The sequence below is a fragment of the Dryobates pubescens genome, chromosome 15 (assembly GCF_014839835.1).
Source record: "Dryobates pubescens isolate bDryPub1 chromosome 15, bDryPub1.pri, whole genome shotgun sequence".
NCBI classification, from domain to species: Eukaryota; Metazoa; Chordata; class Aves; order Piciformes; family Picidae; genus Dryobates; species Dryobates pubescens.
In genome coordinates, this window is record NC_071626.1 from 25,047,625 (window position 1) to 25,066,143 (window position 18,519).

An 18,519-nucleotide genomic window follows, 5' to 3' on the forward strand; every position below is an offset into this window, starting at 1 on the left:
GGAGTCACCATCCCTGGGGGTGTTTAAGCAGTGTGTGGAGCTGGTGCTTAGGGACATCCCTTCAGTTCTGGGTCAAAGGTTGGACTGGATGAGCCTGGAGGTCTCTTCCAACTGTGTGTTTTCTGGGATTCTGATTCTGAGAAATGCTTTAGAACTAGGCAAAAATCAAACACCTGTGTTTCACTTTTGGCAATCCAAAGCCAAAATTCAGACCCAGGGGCAAGGTGAGATTGGAAGGCATGGAGCACATTCTTTTCTGACATGGAATCATAGAATCATGGAGTTGTCAGGGCTGGAAGGGATCAGCCAGTTCCAACCCCCCTGCCACGGGCAAGGGCACCTCACACTACAGCAGGTTGCTCACAGCCACATCCAGCCTGGTCTTAACAACCTCCAGGGATGAGGCTTCCACCACCTCCCTGGGCAACCTGTGCCAGTCTCTCACCACCCTCATGGGGAACAACTTCTTCCTAACATCCAATCTCAATCTCCCCACTTCTAGTTTTGCTCCATTCCCCCCAGTCCTATCCCTCCCTGACACCCTCGAAAGTCCCTCCCCAGCTTTCCTGTAGCCCCCTGCAGATACTGGACACAACAAAGTAGGAAAGGGTGGCTTTGAATTCAGCCCCACTGGGAGAATAGAGCAGCATCAAAGGATACAGTTTCCACAGATGAAGAGGATGATGAAGTAAATACAGACCAACATTCCTGGAAAAGAGGGGCCGCCATAAGCCATGATCCCATCATACATCACCGAATTCCAGTCCTCCCCTGTCAGGATCTGAATGACACATCCCCACCAATAAGGGACACAGTGTTAGAACACAAAAAGAACTTGAAACCCCATTAACACAAAGATAGCTGCTGTGCTAGAGAACACCCCCTCCCCCAGAGCAGCTGGGCACTCTGGCTGTGCCCATCCAGGAAATAAAACCCCAGCCAAGAAGCAAACAGGACGAGAAGAACGCAGAGAGCCTCTGCTCAAAGTGCAAAAACTCCCAGAGGTCCCCTTGGAGATGATGGATGAGGCCAAAGTGCTCTCCCAGAGAGCTATGGTCACGTCTTCCAACCTCCCCCAGGCATCCTCCTCCCACATACCTGCTGGTTTAGAGCAGCTGCACAGCCTCAGCACTGCAGGCAGCCTTCAGCACAACCCTCCCAGCCACTTCCCTTCACCTCGCACACGAAACTGTGATTGTGAAGGTCTGGGCTGATCCCTCCCCAGGCTGCAGGGAGCTTCAATGCCATTTGATTTCTCTGGCACTGGGGGCAGATATTTCTTCCCCAGTACTGTAGAAGGTGGGGAGCTTTGCCATGCAGGTGCTGGCCTGGGACATGGCCTTTCTGTTGTCCTAGCCTGCTAAGACCTGCTGGCCTTGTCCTCACACAGGGGCTTTAGATTTGGTTCTCCACTCTGGGAGGGCATACCCCCACACTGGCAGCATACTGGCACCTTGCTCCAGGAGCTGTTAGCCTGATGTTCAGCCTTGGGGACTATCAGGCTGCAGACTCCTGGAGCTGTTAGCCTGATGTTCAGCCTTGGGGACTCTCAGGCTGCAGGCTCCTGGAGCTGTTAGCCTGATGTTCAGCCTTGGGGACTATCAGGCTGCAGGCTCCTGGAGCTGTTAGCCTGATGTTCAGCCTTGGGGACTATCAGGCTGCAGGGGAAGGGTGCAGGATCTGCTCCCCCCATCTTGGTCCATGTAAACACAACGTGTTGGTCCCATTGGGACCACTCTTGCCCTTACCTGAAACACAGTGAGGAGGGACTGGGGGAAGTTGTCAAATGTACTCCTCCTGGTCTGCATCTCATCAAAGTTAAACTTGCCCCCAAAGAGCTGCATTCCCAGGAGTGAGAAAATGATAATGAAGAGGAAGAGCAGCAGCAAGAGGGAGGCAATGGAGCGGACTGAGTTCAGGAGTGAAGCCACAAGGTTACTCAGGGAGTTCCAGTATCTGGGAGGGGAAAAAAAGAGAGGCAGTTAAAATTCCTTCAGCCCAAGACAAGTGCTCATGGACTGCACAGGATATTGGTTCAGGCTGCCTTCTGCATTTCCAAACATCCTGTTAAGCAGTGACTCACGGATGTGCTTCCCTCAGCTAATGAGAGCGACTGCAGCTAATGAGGGATTTTACTGGCGCACGTACAGGCACAGCTCCCTGCCACCTCCCGCCCCGTGTGCACACCCAGCAGATCATTGCAGTGCTCTCCATCTAAGGCTCTGCAAGTCTTCACAGTATCACAGTCTCACAGTATAACTAAGGTTGGAAGAGACCCCAAGGATCATCAAGTCCAACCTGTCCCAACAGACCCCACAACTAGACCATGGCACCAAGTGCCACATCCAATCCCCTCTTGAACACCTCCAGGGACGGTGACTCCACCACCTCCCTGGGCAGCACATCCCAATGACGAACGACTCGCTCAGTGAAGAACTTTTTCCTCACCTCGAGTCTAAACCTTCCCTGGCACAGCTTGAGACTGTGTCCCCTTGTTCTGGTGCTGGTTGCCTGGGAGAAGAGACCAACCCCTTCCTGTCTACAACCACCTTTCAGGTAGTTGTAGAGGGCAATGAGGTCACCCCTGATCCTTCTCTTCTCCAGGCTAAACAATCCCAGCTCCCTCAGCCTCTCCTCACAGGGCTGTGCTCAAGGCCTCTCCCCAGCCTTGTTGCCCTTCTCTGGACATGCTCAAGTGTCTCGATGTCCTTCCTACACTGAGGAGCCCAGAACTGGACACAGGACTCAAGGTGTGGCCTAACCAATGCAGAGCACAGGGCACTATGACCTCCCTGCTCCTGCTGGCCACACTATTCCTAATGCAGGCCAGGATGCCATTGGCCCTCTTGGCTACCTGGGCACACTGCTGGCTCATGTTTAGGCAGGTGTCAATCAGCACCCCCAGGTCCCTCTCTGTTTGGCAGCTCTCAGCCACTCTGCCCCCAGCCTGTAGCTCTGCCTGGGGTTGCCGTGGCCAAAGTGCAGCACCCAGCACTTCTATCAATACACAGTGATTAGTTCTTGCTGCTCCAGTGAGTTACATTCTAACCAACCTCATTACACCACTCCCAGATGTTATGGCAGCCAGAGTGCCTCACTCCACAGAACAGCCCTGCGCTAACCAACGGCAGCAGATGGGGAAACAGTTTGGGATGCACATACGAACTTGTCCAAAGTCTGGTGTGTGAGGATGTGCTTGGGCTCACTCACACAGACAGTGCTAAGCTTTCTGGCATGGAAAGGAACAAGAAAGATATCAAAGGACCTTTTACATGGACCCTGAAAGAGACTTCAGAGCTACATCCTAGAATTGTCAGGGTTGGAAGGGACCTCAGTGATGATCTGGATGAGGGGATTGAGTCCATCAGCAGTAAGTTTGGAGATGACACCAAGTAAGGGGCAGGTGTCAATCTGTTGGAGGAACCTTGACAGGCTGGATGGGTGGGCAGAGGCCAATGGGATGAGATTTAATAAGTGCAGGGTTCTGCACTTCGGCCACAACAACCTCATGCAGTGCTACAGGCTGGGGTCAGAGTGGCTGAGAGCAGCCAGGCAGAAAGGGACTTGGGGGTAGTGGTTGACAGCAGCTGAACATGAGCCTGCAGTGTGCCCAGGTGGCCAAAAAGGTCAATGGCATCCTGGCCTGCATCAGGAACAGTGTGGCCAGCAGGAGCAGGGAGGTTATTCTTCCCCTGTACTTGACACTGGTTAGGCTGCACCTTGAGTCCTGTGTCCAGTTCTGGGCCCCTCAATTCAAGAGAGATGTTGAAGTACTGGAAGGTGTCCAGAGAAGGGCAACGAGGCTGGGGAGGGGTCTGGAGCACAGCCCTGTGAGGAGAGGCTGAGGGAGCTGGGGTTGCTTAGCCTGGAGAAGAGGAGGCTCAGGGGAGACCTTCTTGCTCTCTACAACTACCTGGAAGGAGCTTGTAGACAAGTGAGTCTGCTCTCCCAGGCAACCAGCACCAGAACAAGAGGACACAGTCTCAAGTTGTGCCAGAGGAGGTTCAGGCTGGATATTAAGAAGTTCTTCATAGAGAGAGAGAGATTGGCCATTGGAATGTGCTGCCCAGGGAGGTGGTGGAGTCTGTCCCTGGAGATCTTCAAGAAAAGCCTGGATGAGGCACTTACTGCCATGGTTTAGTTGGTTGGATAGGGCTGGGTGATAGGTTGGCCTAGGTGATCTTGGAGGTCTCTTCCAACCTGGTTTATTCTATGATTCTATGAAGTATCATCCAGTTCCAACCCCCTGCCATGGGCAGGGACACCTCACACTACAGCAGGTTGCTCACAGCCACATCCAGCCTGGCTGCAAACACCTCTAGGGATGAGGCTTCCACCACCTCCCTGGGCAACCTGTGCCAGTCTCTCACCACCCTCATGGTGAGGAACTTCTTCCTAACATCCAATCTGAATCTACCCATTTCTATTTTTGCTCCATTCCCCCAATCCTATCACCACCTCACACCCTCAAAAATCCCTCCCCAGCCTTCTTGTAGCCCCTTTCAGATACTGGAAGGCCACAAGAAGGTCTCCTCATAGCCTTCTCCTCTCCAGACTGAACAGCCCTAACTCCTTCAGCCTGTCCTCATAGGAGAGGAGCTCCAGCTATGAGAGCTCCTCATCCTCATGGCCCTTCTCTGGACACCTTCCAGATCCTCCAGATCCTTTCAACAATAGAGGCTCCAGAACTGGGTGCAATGCTCCAGGTGGGGTCTCACCAAAGGGAGACAAAAAACGCCAGAGTTCTCTTGGCACTCCTGGCTATCAGAGCTGCTATACTGCCTCAGGCTGCAGAACAATTTCCAAGTGCTTCATTCACGAGAGGGGATGGCTAAGAGCTGCATTCCCTGTGCAGCCAGGCATATGCCCAGTTCAGAGTGATGTATGATGCACAGGAGGGATCATCTGCCCTTGTGAACACACTTTTGGGTGCCAAGCGATGCCAGCAGCGTGCTCTGCTGCAGCAGGTCAGCTTGCTTGCGAGCTTTTCAAGCCTGCAGAGCAGCCATGGGTGAGAAAAATGCTTCAAACAAAACTGGTACAGAATCCACCACATCAGCCATGAAGCAAAACCCACTGTGGTCCTGCCCCTGCTCAGCCACTCCCAGTCAACTGCTCAGCTGCTCCTGAGTGCTTCTCTTTTAAGCAGTTTTGAGCCTGAGAGAGCTTTCAGACTGGGCTGAGGATTGGCTGCCATCTTTCCACCACCTCATTTTGAAGGCATATTGCTGGCAAGCTTCAAGAGATTCCACAGGTCACAAGGCAGTCTGTTTGCCCATGGTCTCTAAGCCTTCCTTCTACCACCACCTCCTCTTGTGACTTACTACCATGCTTTGAGACTCCATCATGGCCAACATCTTCCATGGTCTTCTCCTAATAGCCACAACACTGAACCTTGCTATCCTTAGAGGAATGAATTTCCAGTCATATTTTCCTTGGAGACAAAGGTTGGTTTTGAGAAGGATGGCAGATACGCCTGGTGCTCCTTTGAGGAGGAAGCCTGATCCTTCCAGTTGAAGAGCCAAGGGCTCTGAAAATCCCACTTGCATTAGTGCAGTTTTGAAATGTCAGTGTAAGAAGATTTCTCTTCTCCCATGGAAGATTGGAATGGCTGAGTGGCTCAATCACTTCCTGCAGGTTAGTGATGTATCTGCAGAGGGACACTACCATGTCCTGTGAAGTTCAGCCTCCATCTCCAGGGGCTGAGCTTCAAAGAAAACTGTGATGTTTTCCCTCCAGTCCAGGCTCAGCACTTCAGAGAAAGCCAGAATGCTTTAAAGTTTAACTGCAAGTGAAGAGATGAGCAATGAAAAGCCAGAGAGTAAAGGTAAGGGCATGGAAGCTGCAGGCTCAGTGCCGCTAAATGTGCAATGTAGCAGCCCACTTTGCGTCCCTGTTTCCAGCTCACACACTTTGGGAGGCATGGAAAATGACACAGCAAAAGGGAAAAAAGCATCTGCTCTGCTCTGCTGAGACCCCACCTGGAGCTCTGTGTCCAGTTCTGGAGCCTCTGTTACAGGAAGGATCTGGAGGTGCAGGAAGGGGTCCAGAGAAGGGCCATGAGGATGAGCAGAGGGCTGGAGCTGCTCTGCTATGGAGACAGACTGAGAGAGTTGGGGCTGTCCTGCCTGGAGAGGAGAAGGCTCTGAGGAGACCTAATTGTGGCCTTCCAGGATCTGAAGGGGGCTACAGGAAAGCTGGGGAGGGATAGGACTGAGGGGGATGGAGCAAAACTAGCAATGGGTAGATTCAGATTGAATGTGAGGAAGAAGCTCTTCCCCATGAGGGTGGTGAGAGCCTGGCACAGGCTGCCCAGGGAGGTGGTGGAAGCCTCATCCCTGGAGGTGTTTGCAGCCAGGCTGGAGGTGGCTGTGAGCAACCTGCTGCAGTGTGAGGTGTCCCTGGCCATGGCAGGGGGGTTGGAACCAGATGATCCTTGAGGTCCCTTCCAACCCTAACAATTCTATGATTCTATGATCTCTGACAAACCTTGACTGACTTTAGCATCCTTAAAGTAGATATTGATGGGATCTGCAATATCTCTCCCAGTCCTTCAGTGTCAGCAGGACTCACATCTTGTAGGTCTGTTCAGCAGTGCCCTTGAAGGGTGGACAGTAAAGCTGTGACATATTGGAATAGTTTCAGTGACACACTTTAGTGCCTTGACATCTCAGATCCCAACTGCCCAGACTTTTATCAGCTCTGGATCTTGTACAAATGGCTAAATATCTCAGACTCAGTTTCTTATGGAACTACTGAGCTTAGGGCAATTAACTGAGATGACCTGGTGATAAGGTTAGTGCTGTTTTATCTGCATCCTGAGTGCCAGCTAGAAATACAGCACCACCAGAAAAGTAAACAAACCAATCAGGGGCATAAAAAAGGGAGAAAAAGGAGAGGATAAGGATGGTTTGACTTGACTTGGATGTGAAAATAACACCTGCCTTATCCTGGTGTCCTTGAAGCCTGACCTGAGGCTACAGTCTGTCACATGAGGCAGCTGCAGAGTTAACATGAGCACCACCTCAGTGGGAGATCTGGAGCTGTTCAATGAAACACAAGGCTTCTAAGTGAGGAATTGCTGAAGCCCAGGCAGAGAAGAAGTCTCTTACTGCTTTGTCCTCTTTGGTTCATATACTACAAAGAAAACCAGTTACAATAACTCATGGTGCTGCTAGAGGGAATCAGAGGGTTTGGATCAAGCAGCATAAAATGGGAGGTAGAAGATGAATCACTGCTGCTGCCTCAGACTTACAAGGACATTAATGTGCTTCTTAACATCTCCCACTTGCAGATCTCAGACCCTTGAGGATGCCAGTGCACGAGGCACTGCAAAAACCTCACTGAGCAGAACATGCTTTCAAAAGGGAGGAATGATGCAAAGAGCTTAAATGGTTTGCTCAACAACTCACACAGAACTCAACTGCAGGACTGGATTACAATTTAATGTGTTAGAATTATAGAATGGTCCTGGCTGGAAGGGACCTCCAAAGGTCACCCAGTCCAGCCCCCTCTGCACTCAGCAGGGACATCCTCCACTAGATCAGGCTGCCCAGAGCCCTGTCCAGCCTCACCTTGAGTATCACCAGGGATGGGGCCTCAAACACCTCCCTGGGCAACCTGTTCCAGTGTTCCACCACCCTCATGGTGCAGAACTTGTTCCTCACATCCAATCTCAATTTGCTCTGCTCTAGTTTGAAGCCATTGCCCCTGGTCCTGTCCCTGCAGGCCTTTGCAAACAGACTCTCTAATCCTTCTTGTAGATCCCTTCAGGTACTGGAAGTTTGCTATTAGGTCTCCTTGGAGCCTTCTCTCCAGGCTGAACACCCCCAGCTCCCTCAGCCTGTCCTGGCCCTCATCTGGACCTGCTCCATTAGGTCCATGTCCATTCTATATTGAGGGCTCCAGAGCTGGACACAGTACTGCAGATGAGGTCTCACCAGGGCAGAGCAGTGTCTTTGATTCTCTTCCATCTCCCCTCCATTGCCTTCCACTATGCCTTTATGATGCTGGCAATGACAGATGCAGAGCTTAAAACAGTAGCAACAGCTGGCAGTCTCGTTGCAGGAGAGCTTCCCACACTGCTCATCCAATATAAAAGCACTTTGAAAGCAGGTACAAAAAAACCCATGCCCTGTCTCTCCCCCCTATAGTTAATGGTGACACATGTTGTGGCAGGACTAGGCATTAAATATAACATTGCAGCGTGCTACTGCAAATAAATAGATGTATTTTCAAGTACAAAGGGCTAAATATAGGGATTTATGAAGCAGTAAAGGACTACTTATAAAGAGAAAATCATTTGGAGAGCAGCCCTGAGGAGAGAGCCTTGGGGGTGCTGGGGGAGGAGAAACTCACCAGGAGCTCTCAGTGTGCACTTGCAGCCCAGAAAGCCAACCAGATCCTGGGCTGCAGCAAGAGAAGTGTGGCCAGCAGGGCAAGGGAGGTGATGCTCCCCCTCTGCTCAACACTGGAGAGACCCCACCTGGAGTACTGCCTCCAGGTCTGGAGTCCCTATTACAAGAGGGATCTGGAGGTGCTGGAAGGTGTCCAGAGAAGGGCCATGAGGATGAGCAGAGGGCTGGAGCACCTCTCCTGTGAGGACAGACTGAGGGAGCTGGGGCTGTTCAGTCTGGAGAAGAGAAGGCTCCCAGGAGACCTTCTTGTGGCTTTCCAGTATCTGAAGGGGGCTCCAAGAAGGCTGGGGAGGGACTTTTGAGGGTGTCAGTAGTGCTAGGACTAGGGGGGATGGAATGAAGCTGGAAGTTTGGGAGATTCAGGCTGGAGGTGAGGAGGAAGTTCTTCCCCATGAGAGTGGTGAAGCCCTGGAATGGGTTGTCCAGGGAGGTGGTTGGGGCCCCATCCCTGGAGGTGTTTGCAGCCAGGCTGGATGAGGCTCTGGCCAGCCTGATCTAGTGTGGGGTGTCCCTGCCCATGGCAGGGGGGTTGGAGCTAGATGATCCTTGTGGTCCCTTCCAACCCTGACTGATACTATGATACTATGATTTGTCTCCTCGTAGCAAAGGGAGATTTCCTGCACAGGCTTGGAAAAATTAGGGGGGATAAAATGAAAGGATGATATTGGCTGCTTGGCTAAAGTCAGAGACTCAATGATTCTGCAGAGGGGTTAGAATTTTGGAAGAAATATTTGCTCTAGAAATCCTCAGTGTGGTGTACTAAGCTGCTGCATTTCTCATTTGATGGTGTCTTCATTTGTTTCTATCACATGAGGCAGTTTGGAGGTTCTTTGCTGTTGTGCTGGTTTGGATTTTGTTTTTGTTCTCCTAGAACTCTCTCATCTCAATCACTCTATGAGTGCTGGGCCCTGTGCTCTTTAATATCTTTATTGATGATCTGGATGAGGGCATTGAGTCCATCAGCAGTAAGTTTGCAGATGACACCAAGCTGGGGGCAGGAGTTGATCTGTTAGAGAGTAGGAGAGCTCTGCAGAGGGATCTTGCCAGGCTGCACAGATGGGCAGAGTCCAAGGGCAGGAGATTGAACACATCCAAGGGCCAGGTGCTGCACATCGGCCACAGCAACCCCAGGCAGTGCTACAGGCTGGGGGCAGAGTGGCTGAGAGCAGCCAGGCAGAAAGGACATGGGAGTACTGGTAAACAGCAGCTGAACATGAGCCAGCAGTGTGCCCAGGTGGCCAAGGAGGCCAATGGCAACCTGGCCTGGATCAGGAACAGTGTGGCCAGCAGGAGCAGGGAGGTCATTCTGCCCCTGTACTCAGCACTGGTTAGGCCACACCTTGAGTCCTGTGTCAGTTCTGGGCCCCTCAGTTTAGGAAAGATGTTGAGGTGCTGGAAGGTGTCCAGAGAAGGGCAACAAAGCTGGGGAGGGGTCTGGAGCACAGCCCTGTGAGGAGAGGCTGAGGGAGCTGGGGTTGCTTAGCCTGGAGAGGAGGAGGCTCAGGGGAGACCTTCTTGCTGTCTACAACTCCCTGAAGGGAGGTTGTGAACAGGCAGAGGTTGGTCTCTTCTCCCAGGCAAGCAGCACCAGAACAAGAGGACACAGTCTGACGCTGTGCCAGGGGAGGTTTAGGCTGGATGTTAGGAAGAAATTCTTCATAGAGATTGGCCATTGGGATGTGCTGCCTGGGGAGGTGGTGGAGTCACCATCCCTGAAGGTGTTTAGGAGGAGACTTGATGGGGTGCTTGGTTTATTTGATCAGATGGTGTTGGATGATGGGTTAGACTCGATGATCTCAAAGGTCTCTTCCAACCTGGTCTATTCTATTCTATTCTATTCTATTCTATTCTATTCTATTCTATTCTATTCTATTCTATTCTATTCTAATTCACTCAGAGTGAGCTTGTGCTTGGTGCTTACCATGGGAAATCCATACAAATATATAAAACTTAGGCTACCTACTGATAAACTCTCCAGGTAATTTTCCTGCTTTGTGCCTTTTTACTGCCCTTGTTTATCACTATTTCTATCTCCATTTTATGTCTCCATGTCACTGCTCATGAATATATTTGACATAAAGCATTAAACTCTCATCCTTCCTCCCATTCTCTTCCCAGCTTTCTGCATTATCATTGCACTCAGGTGGTGCACTCCACCTGTATTGATAAGGCTGCCAATAAATCATCCCTGCATGCAGAGCTGAGTGAATAATGGAAAGGAAAAGCATTTTAATGGAGAATATCAGAGGTAAATGTCTTGCTTTAATGCCAGAATATTATCTCCTGCAGCAAACATGAGTGGGCCTACAACACTGCTTTGAAGCCTTGCCCAAAGGCTTTCTGCATGAGGGTGAATTTCACCTGTGGAGGGGGAAAATCATGCATTCCAAAATCCCCCACAGATAAATCTGAGACTACTGCAACCTGCTTGCCAGTATTTTAGGAACAGGAAAGAAGGCAAAATCCCATTAATACATAATTCATGATAAGTTATTCCTTAGCCCTGTTCTTTACACATAGCCCCATGTACAAGTGGCAGAAGAAGTATTCCAGGTAATGCTTGCTTCCATGCAAGAGTGTATTTCAGCTCTGCTGCAGAATGAAGGTAAATATAGCCAGTCCTGCTGGCACGTGGCTCCAACATTCCACCTCTGCCAGAAGCTTCACTTTCAACACTCCAATAGTCCAAGCTTCCTAAATGATATAGAATCATAGAATCACAGAATGGGCTGGGTTGGAAAGGACCTCCAAAGCTCATCCAGCCCAACCCCCCCTGCACTTAGCAGGGACATCCTCCACTAGATCAGGTTGCCCAGAGCCCTGTCCAGCCTCACCTTGAATATCTCCAGGGATGGGTCCCCAACTACCTCCCTGGGCAACCTGTGCCAGTGTTCCACTACCCTCATGGTGCAGAACTTATTCCCAACATCCAATCTCAATCTGTTCTGCTCTAGTTTGAAGCCATTGCCCCTGGTCCTGTCCCTGCAGGCCTTTGCAAACAGTCTCTCTCCATCCTTCTTGTAGCCCCCTTCAGGTACTGGCAGGCTGCTATTAGGTCTTCCTGGAGCCTCTTCTCCAGGCTGAACACCCCCAGTATCTGTCCTTCTATTAGAGAATCCTCTTAGCTAGATTCTGTGTTTTGTGTAGGAGTGAAGAAAGATCTTGAAAAACCAATGACCTCTCCAGGATGCTATGTTGAAGTCGATGCTTTTATAGCTGCTGCTATGTTGCCCTGGGTGTATCTGATTAGCCAATACAGGAAACAGCCACTGGTTTCCTCAGGCCAGGGACTCACTGCTCACTGCCTTCAGGCCCAAAGATCCAGGAAAAACAGCCACCAGAGCAGAAATCCTCACTAACTGTTAAAGGGCAAAGATGACTTTCCTGTTGGGACCCCTTGTTAGCTGGAACAGTTTTTTCCTTCTCCAGTGATCACAATTCAGAACATTTCCCTTTTCTGGTCTTTTTAAATAGTTATAGACTGGCTTTGGCCTCTCTTTCTCCCTCAGACTGCAAACTGCTTTTCTGTCCCTGCCATCTGACCTTGAAAACCAAGCACCCTGCCAGAGGAGCTTTAGAGTAAATCTCCTACAATGCACAAGGCCAAGTCTGTTGTTTTTTTTTCTGCTTCTCAGCTCTGTCATCTTGATTGCCTTCCAGTTTTGGCCTTGTTTTGCCTTGTGTGCTGCGCTTTTTAATCTCAGATTTTAAAGACATTTCCTTTGGGGGAGTTCAAAGCCATTCTAGGGACATCTTCATAAGTGACTTTGCAGCAAAACAGACTCTTTCACCACCTCAGTCAAGCTTTTCAGAAGGTGCTGACTGGTGCTCACATGGGAAAAAGCAGACCCTGTCCTTTGCTGGGTGAGGACCACAACAGAGTTGTTCCAAAAGCTCCCATCGAGGTAAGCTGGGAGCTGATCTCTCTTACAGCCTTCCCTCAAGCTGAAAAACTCCTGCCAGACTCAGCTGGTGGGTTGGAGGTAGCTGGCTGCAGGAGGCTGTGACTGTTTAACAGGCACCATTGTGCCTTCATGCAGAGGGAGAGGAGGAAGAAGGCAAAAAAAGAGGAGACTGGAGTCTGGCAAGTCTGATTGCTTTGTACAGCTGCTGCTTCATGCTGGACACCTCTGAAGGAGAATGGCTGGCAACATCCTTTGCCTATAGCTACTGGGGTGGATGCTATTCTATTCTATTCTATTCTATTCTATTCTATTCTATTCTATTCTATTCTATTCCATCCCATCCCATCCCATCCCATCCCATCCCATCCCATCCCATCCCATTCTATTCTATTCTATTCTATTCTATTCTATTCTATTCTATTCTATTCTATTCTATTCTACTCTATTCCATTCCATTCCATTCCATTCCATTCCATTCCATTCCATTCCATTCCATTCCATTCCATTCCATTCCATTCCATTCCATTCCATCTCCCACTCAGGCTGCAGTTTTGTGGTAGTTTTAGGCTGTAACTTGACAATTTTCACAGACCTTGAACAGAAGGTAGCAGAGTGTAAATAAATTACTGTTGGATGTTAAAAGGAGACTAATGGTAAGTTCTAAATAATCCCATTGGCCAGATAACAAACATAAGCTAGTTGTGTACACTGGCTCTGGCTTCTGCTGGCTTTGGCTGCATTGCTTTGTTATGGCTGAGTATTAACAACTCTCTGCTCATCTCTCTTCTTGATTGTGTACAGGGAGCAAGGGGACAGGGAGCGGGGAAACGATTAGTAGCCCCCTGGTTTGTCCAGGGGGGTCCTTGTGCTGTTTGTAAGTGGTAAATAGCTGTAAATAGTGTATATTTTGTACATATTCACTGCATTTCATTTTTACATTGTGGGTTTCATAGAATCATAGAATCAATAGGGTTGGAAAAGACCTCAAAGATCATCGAGTCCAACCTGCCACCCAAGACCTCCTGACTATTACAGTATCACAGGATCACCTCCCTGGGCAGCACATCCCAAAGGCCAATCTCTCTTTCTGGGAAGAACTTCTTTCTAAGATCCAGCCTAAACTTCCTCCTGTGCAGCCTGAGACTGTGTCATCTTGTTCTGGTACTGGTTGCCTGGGAGAAGAGACCAACCCGCTCCTGGCTACAACTTCCCTTCAGGTAGTTGTAGACATCAATATAGTCTCCCTCTCTGGAGATATTCAAAACCCACCTGGCTGTGTTCCTGTGTGATCTGCTCTAGGTGCTCCTGCTCTGGCAGGGGGGGTTGGACTGGATGAACTTTTGAGGCCCCTTCCAGCCCCTATCATTCTGTGATCCTGTGATCCTGCTCTGGCAGGGTAGTTGGATTGGATGACCTTTCAAGGTCCCTTCCAGCCCCCGACATTCTGTGATCCTGCCCTGGCAGGGGGGTTGGACTGGAGGATCTTTTGAGGTCCCTTCCAGCCCCTAACATTCTGTGATTCTGTGATCCCGTGATCCTGCCCTGGCAGGGGGGTTGGACTGGAGGATCTTTTGAGGCTCCTTCCAACCCTTATCATTCTGTGATTCTGTGATATATGCTATGCACTGAGCAGTAGAATAGAATAGAATAGAATAGAATAGAATAGAATAGAATAGAATAGAATAGAATAGAATAGAATAGAAGTAGAGTAGAATAGAATAGAGTAGAATAGAATAGAATAGGAGTAGAGTAGATTAGAATAGAATAGAGTAGAATAGAATAGAATAGAGTAGAATAGAATAGAATAGAGTAGAATAGAATAGAGTAGAATAGAGTAGAACAGAATAGAGTAGAATAGAATAGAATAGAATAGAATAGAATAGAATAGAATAGAATAGAATAGAATAGAATAGAATAGAATAGGAGTAGAGTAGAATAGAACGGAATGGAATGGAATAGAATAGAATAGAATAGAGTAGAATAGAATAGAGTAGAATAGAATAGGAGTAGAGTAGACTAGAATAGAGTAGAACAGAATAGAATAGAATAGAGTAGAATAGAATAAAGTAGAAAAGAGTAGAATAGAAAAGGAGTAGAGTAGATTAGAATAGAGTAGAATAGACTAGAATAGAATAGAGTAGAACAGAATAGAGTAGAGTAGAATAGAATAGAGTAGCATAGACTAGACTAGACTAGAATGGAATTAACGAGGTTGGAAAAGCCCTTTGAGATCATCAAGTCCAACCTCTCACCCAGCAGCACCCAGCAGCGCCCCTGCCCGTGCCGCCCCTCGCAGCAGGCCGGTACCTGGTGATCTTGAATATCCTGAGGAGCCGGACGCATCTCAGCACGGAAATGCCCAGGGGCGACATGATCTTGGTCTCCACCAGGATGGTTTCCAGGATGCCCCCGCACACGATGAAACAGTCGAAGCGGTTGAAGAGGGACACGAAGTAGGCCTGCAGCCCGAGGCTGTACATCTTCAGCAGCATCTCTGCCGTGAACAGAGCTAGCAGCACCTTGTTGGCAGTGTCTCGTGGAAAGCAAGCAGAAACAGAGCAGTGAGACTTAGCCGGAGGAGCCTCGCCGTTCGCCACCAGCCCTTGCCAACAAGAACCCCCTTCGGGGGGGGTCAGCTTCATGTAAGCTTCTTTCAGGGGACGGACCTCAAAAGCGTGGGCATCCATGCCAAGTTACACCCAGCCCTGACAGGGGTGGGCTGAAAAGAACCTAGCCCCCAGGGGGACAAAGAAACCTGACCCAGGTGGGCAGAGAGACTTGGTCCCCCCTTCCCCCGGCTCAAAGTCTATTCCACTCCCCCTTCCTGTCCCCCCAAGCCTGTTTAAGGGGAGCCATGCCCTGCCCTCTCTCTTGCTCCTGCTCCTTGCCTGCCCGAGAGGCTGCTCCTGCTGCTCCCTGCTGTTGCTGTGACCATGGGGTGGGACCTGCTCCATGCAGCATCCACACTCCTAAGGACTGCATCTGAAGGGAATCCACATTGCAGCCAGAGAATGCTGTGCCAGCTGGGCCTGGCTTTGGGTATATTTTTATATACCCTTTTCCCTTACACCTTTGTAACTTTCCTTTCACTCAAATGTCTTTTGTATCTTGTGAAACTTAACCTTTTTACTTCCAAATCGATCCAAGACTGTTTCTGTTGTGATTTTGCCTCTCTTTTCTCCTGCCTAATTTGCCTTCCCCTACCAGGAAAAAAGGGAGAGGGGAGGCAACCTCAATCTGTTCCATTTGGGCTTTTGGGCTCCAGGAAAGCTCAAACCACAACAGCATCTCCTTCACAGAGATGCTTTACAAAGATGCTTACAGCAGTTCTTAGGTCCTGCACGTTGTCTTGGTTTAAAGAGCAGACAGAAATGATTTTGCTCCCTAAGGCAGTAAAATAAAGAGGCTCTCTTTGAACTGGAGAGAAACACAGAAATTGTATTCAAAAATATCCAGGAAAATCCAGAACACAGGAATCCTTAACACCTAATACATGGATAGGACACCTGAAACCCCCCCCCAAAACCTTCCCCCAACCAGTCAAAACCAGAGGCCCCAGGGCTCCTTTTCTCCCCTCCCCCCAGCCCAGTCTCCCTTCCCTTAGGCCTAAACAGGCCAAAATTGCACAGGAAAAAAACTTAGTTAGGCTTCTGAAGGCCACAAACAGACCTCCTCCCCCATGTTAGCAGGTAGGGACTCCCTCCAGAGAGCCAAAAGGAGGGAGAAAAGAGAGAGCCAACTGTACAGCCGGCTTATAAAGAGAGAGAAGAAGTGTGGGACAGAATAAACCATTTACATTGAGTCCTCCTGGAGGACTCAAATCTATGTGGGTTTCTTTTAAAGACACCAGCCTCAGAGCCTACACATTCATCTGGGATGTATTGCACAACCACACAACCTCCATGGCAGGTGCAGCCCTTCCTGCACACAGCCTCCCATCACCTCTGTCAGCTGCAGATGAGAGTCAGAACAGAAGAGTTGCTGTGCTACCTACTGTTGCTTAATTAAGCCTTTCAGATGCTCTCACCTCAAAGTGAGGATTCAACTGCTCTGCAGACCTGAGAACTTTACAAATCTCTCTTCTTCACCTCCCTAATAACTGGAATTTATCATAGATGCCATTTCAGGGGAAACCCTGGGGAACCTGTAGCTCCCTGCAGGTATCCATAAATTAGAAATCCACTTGCATCAGCTCCTGAGTTCAGCTACAGAGTGCTTGGGCTGGAAGGGAGGAACTGGATGTATCCTCTGAAACTTCTCCCATTGTAGGCAGATATTTTGCTGCACTATTTAAGACACTCCACAGACAGAAGACTATTTGGAGCTGTGTCTGCTCCTTTGGCATCAATTCCTCCCTCCACCCCCTTCCTTGACACCCACCACAATAAAGCCAGCCATCAGCCTCTCCTCACCTTGGACCTCTGTGAGCCAGTCTGGCTGGTTGTAGTGCTCAGAAGCAATAGTGAGGGTGTTGAGAAACACAAGGAAGATCACCAGCCAGTAGAAAACATTGGACTTGACAGCGGCCCGGCACTTCCGTCTGCAGAACCGATTCCATCGGCGCCAGTAGCGACTGGGAGAATGGGGAGAGAAGAAGTTCCTTTCAGATGGGGATCCTAAGGCTATGGCAAATCTTTGTCAAGACAGATGCCAGTTTGGATTTATTATGCAAGAGCAGTGGAGAATAACTTCAAAGTTCATTTTCAGCAATGTTCCCCCATTCTCAGCTTTGTCAGCAGCTGTGACCATCCCTCCTTTAGCTGGAAGAATACAGTTAGTCCTAAGCCAATTTTGCAACGTTTAGGGGTGAATAAACCTCTTGAGCAATGCCTTAATTTGGTTAAGGCAACCATCACAGCTATCCTGAGAGGGGCTTTGAAAAAAGGGCCTACAAAAATAGTTCCTATTGTTGTATGTAATGCTTGTGGCCTGCAATGGAACCTTGTCTAACCTCAGGACAGGAGCTGGAAAGTACTCACTATATACCACAGACCTTTGAATGAAGTCCTTGCAGAGGTGAGGTCAGACAAAACCCAACATTCATCGCTGTCCAGGAGCGAGCCCAACGCAAGGGCCAGCTCTGAAGAGAACCTCAGCATCTCACCTCCATGCCTGGTACTAAGGATACCGTTTGCTAATCAGCAGACCTGGTAAAACTTTGTCTTCCATGAACACATCCCCTTGTGTCACTGATTTCTGAGGGTAATTACTAACCACAGAAGATATTTAAAGCTAATTACACACCTCCTACTCTGCAGAATTTAACTTGCATAGCAACCAGTTTCCAGGCAACACTTGCTGCTGTATAATAAATCCAATAGTTGAATATAGACATTATATACACACGTGTGTGTGTGTGTGTGCATGTGTCTGTGTGTGCATGCCTGTTTCTTTCTAGAGCCATGCACAGGGGCTCAACATTCCAGGAAGAGAGACATTTTCTTGGCTAATCTTCTCCCTTGTATTATTTCCAGTGCAGAACAATGGTCATGGTTGAGGTCAGGCTTCAGCATCCATGTGAACTGAAGCCAGGCAGTGTGAGCATTGCACACTGGGCAAGAACTTTGCAATGACATTTTAACTTAAGGCCATCAAAGCCAGGCTGTTTCAGCTGTGCAGTTTCTAAAGGCAGCCAGTGTAGCTAGCAGTCATTTAATAAAGGTGGTGTGCTTTGCACTGGATGTGGCACAAGAAAGCTTTAACATCCAGCTGGCCAGGGAGCTTGGTTGTTCTGTCTAGGCCATTCTTTTCCTGAGAAAGTGGGGAATAGATGATCCTTGAGGCCCCTTCCAACCTGGTACTCTATGATTCTATGACAGGATCTTCCCAACTTTCAAAATGAGCTCAACACTTTGATGTTATTATTGCATCCTGGCCTGCATCAGGAACAGTGTGGCCAGCAGGAGCAGGGAGGTCATTCTGCCCAGTGCTCAGCACTGGTTAGGCCACACCTTGAGTCCTGTGTCCAGTTCTGGGCTCCTCAGGTTAGGAAAGATGTTGAGATGCTGGAAGGTATCCAGAGAAGGGCAACAAAGCTGGGGAGGGGTCTGGAGCACAGCCCTGTGAGGAGAGGCTGAGGGAGCTCAAAGGTCTTTTCCAACCTGGTTAATTCTATTCCATTACAGAATCACAGGATCACCAAGGTTGGAAGAGACCTCAAAGATCATCGAGTCCAACCTGTCACCACAGACCTCATG

The 18,519-nt window shown here is 49.3% G+C and overlaps 1 protein-coding gene across 1 annotated transcript in view; it reads right to left on the bottom strand.

Moving 5' to 3' along the window:
- CACNA1C (calcium voltage-gated channel subunit alpha1 C) overlaps nucleotides 1-18,519 on the bottom strand; it is a 669,515-nt gene that overhangs the window by 130,778 nt on the left and 520,218 nt on the right. The window contains exons 12-15 of the mRNA XM_054168007.1: nucleotides 16,735-16,895; nucleotides 14,630-14,855; nucleotides 1,749-1,956; nucleotides 661-781 (exon numbers count right to left, since the gene is read on the bottom strand). Of these exons, the coding sequence (XP_054023982.1) occupies nucleotides 661-781; nucleotides 1,749-1,956; nucleotides 14,630-14,855; nucleotides 16,735-16,895 (716 nt within the window). The remainder of the gene's footprint in view (nucleotides 1-660; nucleotides 782-1,748; nucleotides 1,957-14,629; nucleotides 14,856-16,734; nucleotides 16,896-18,519) is intronic.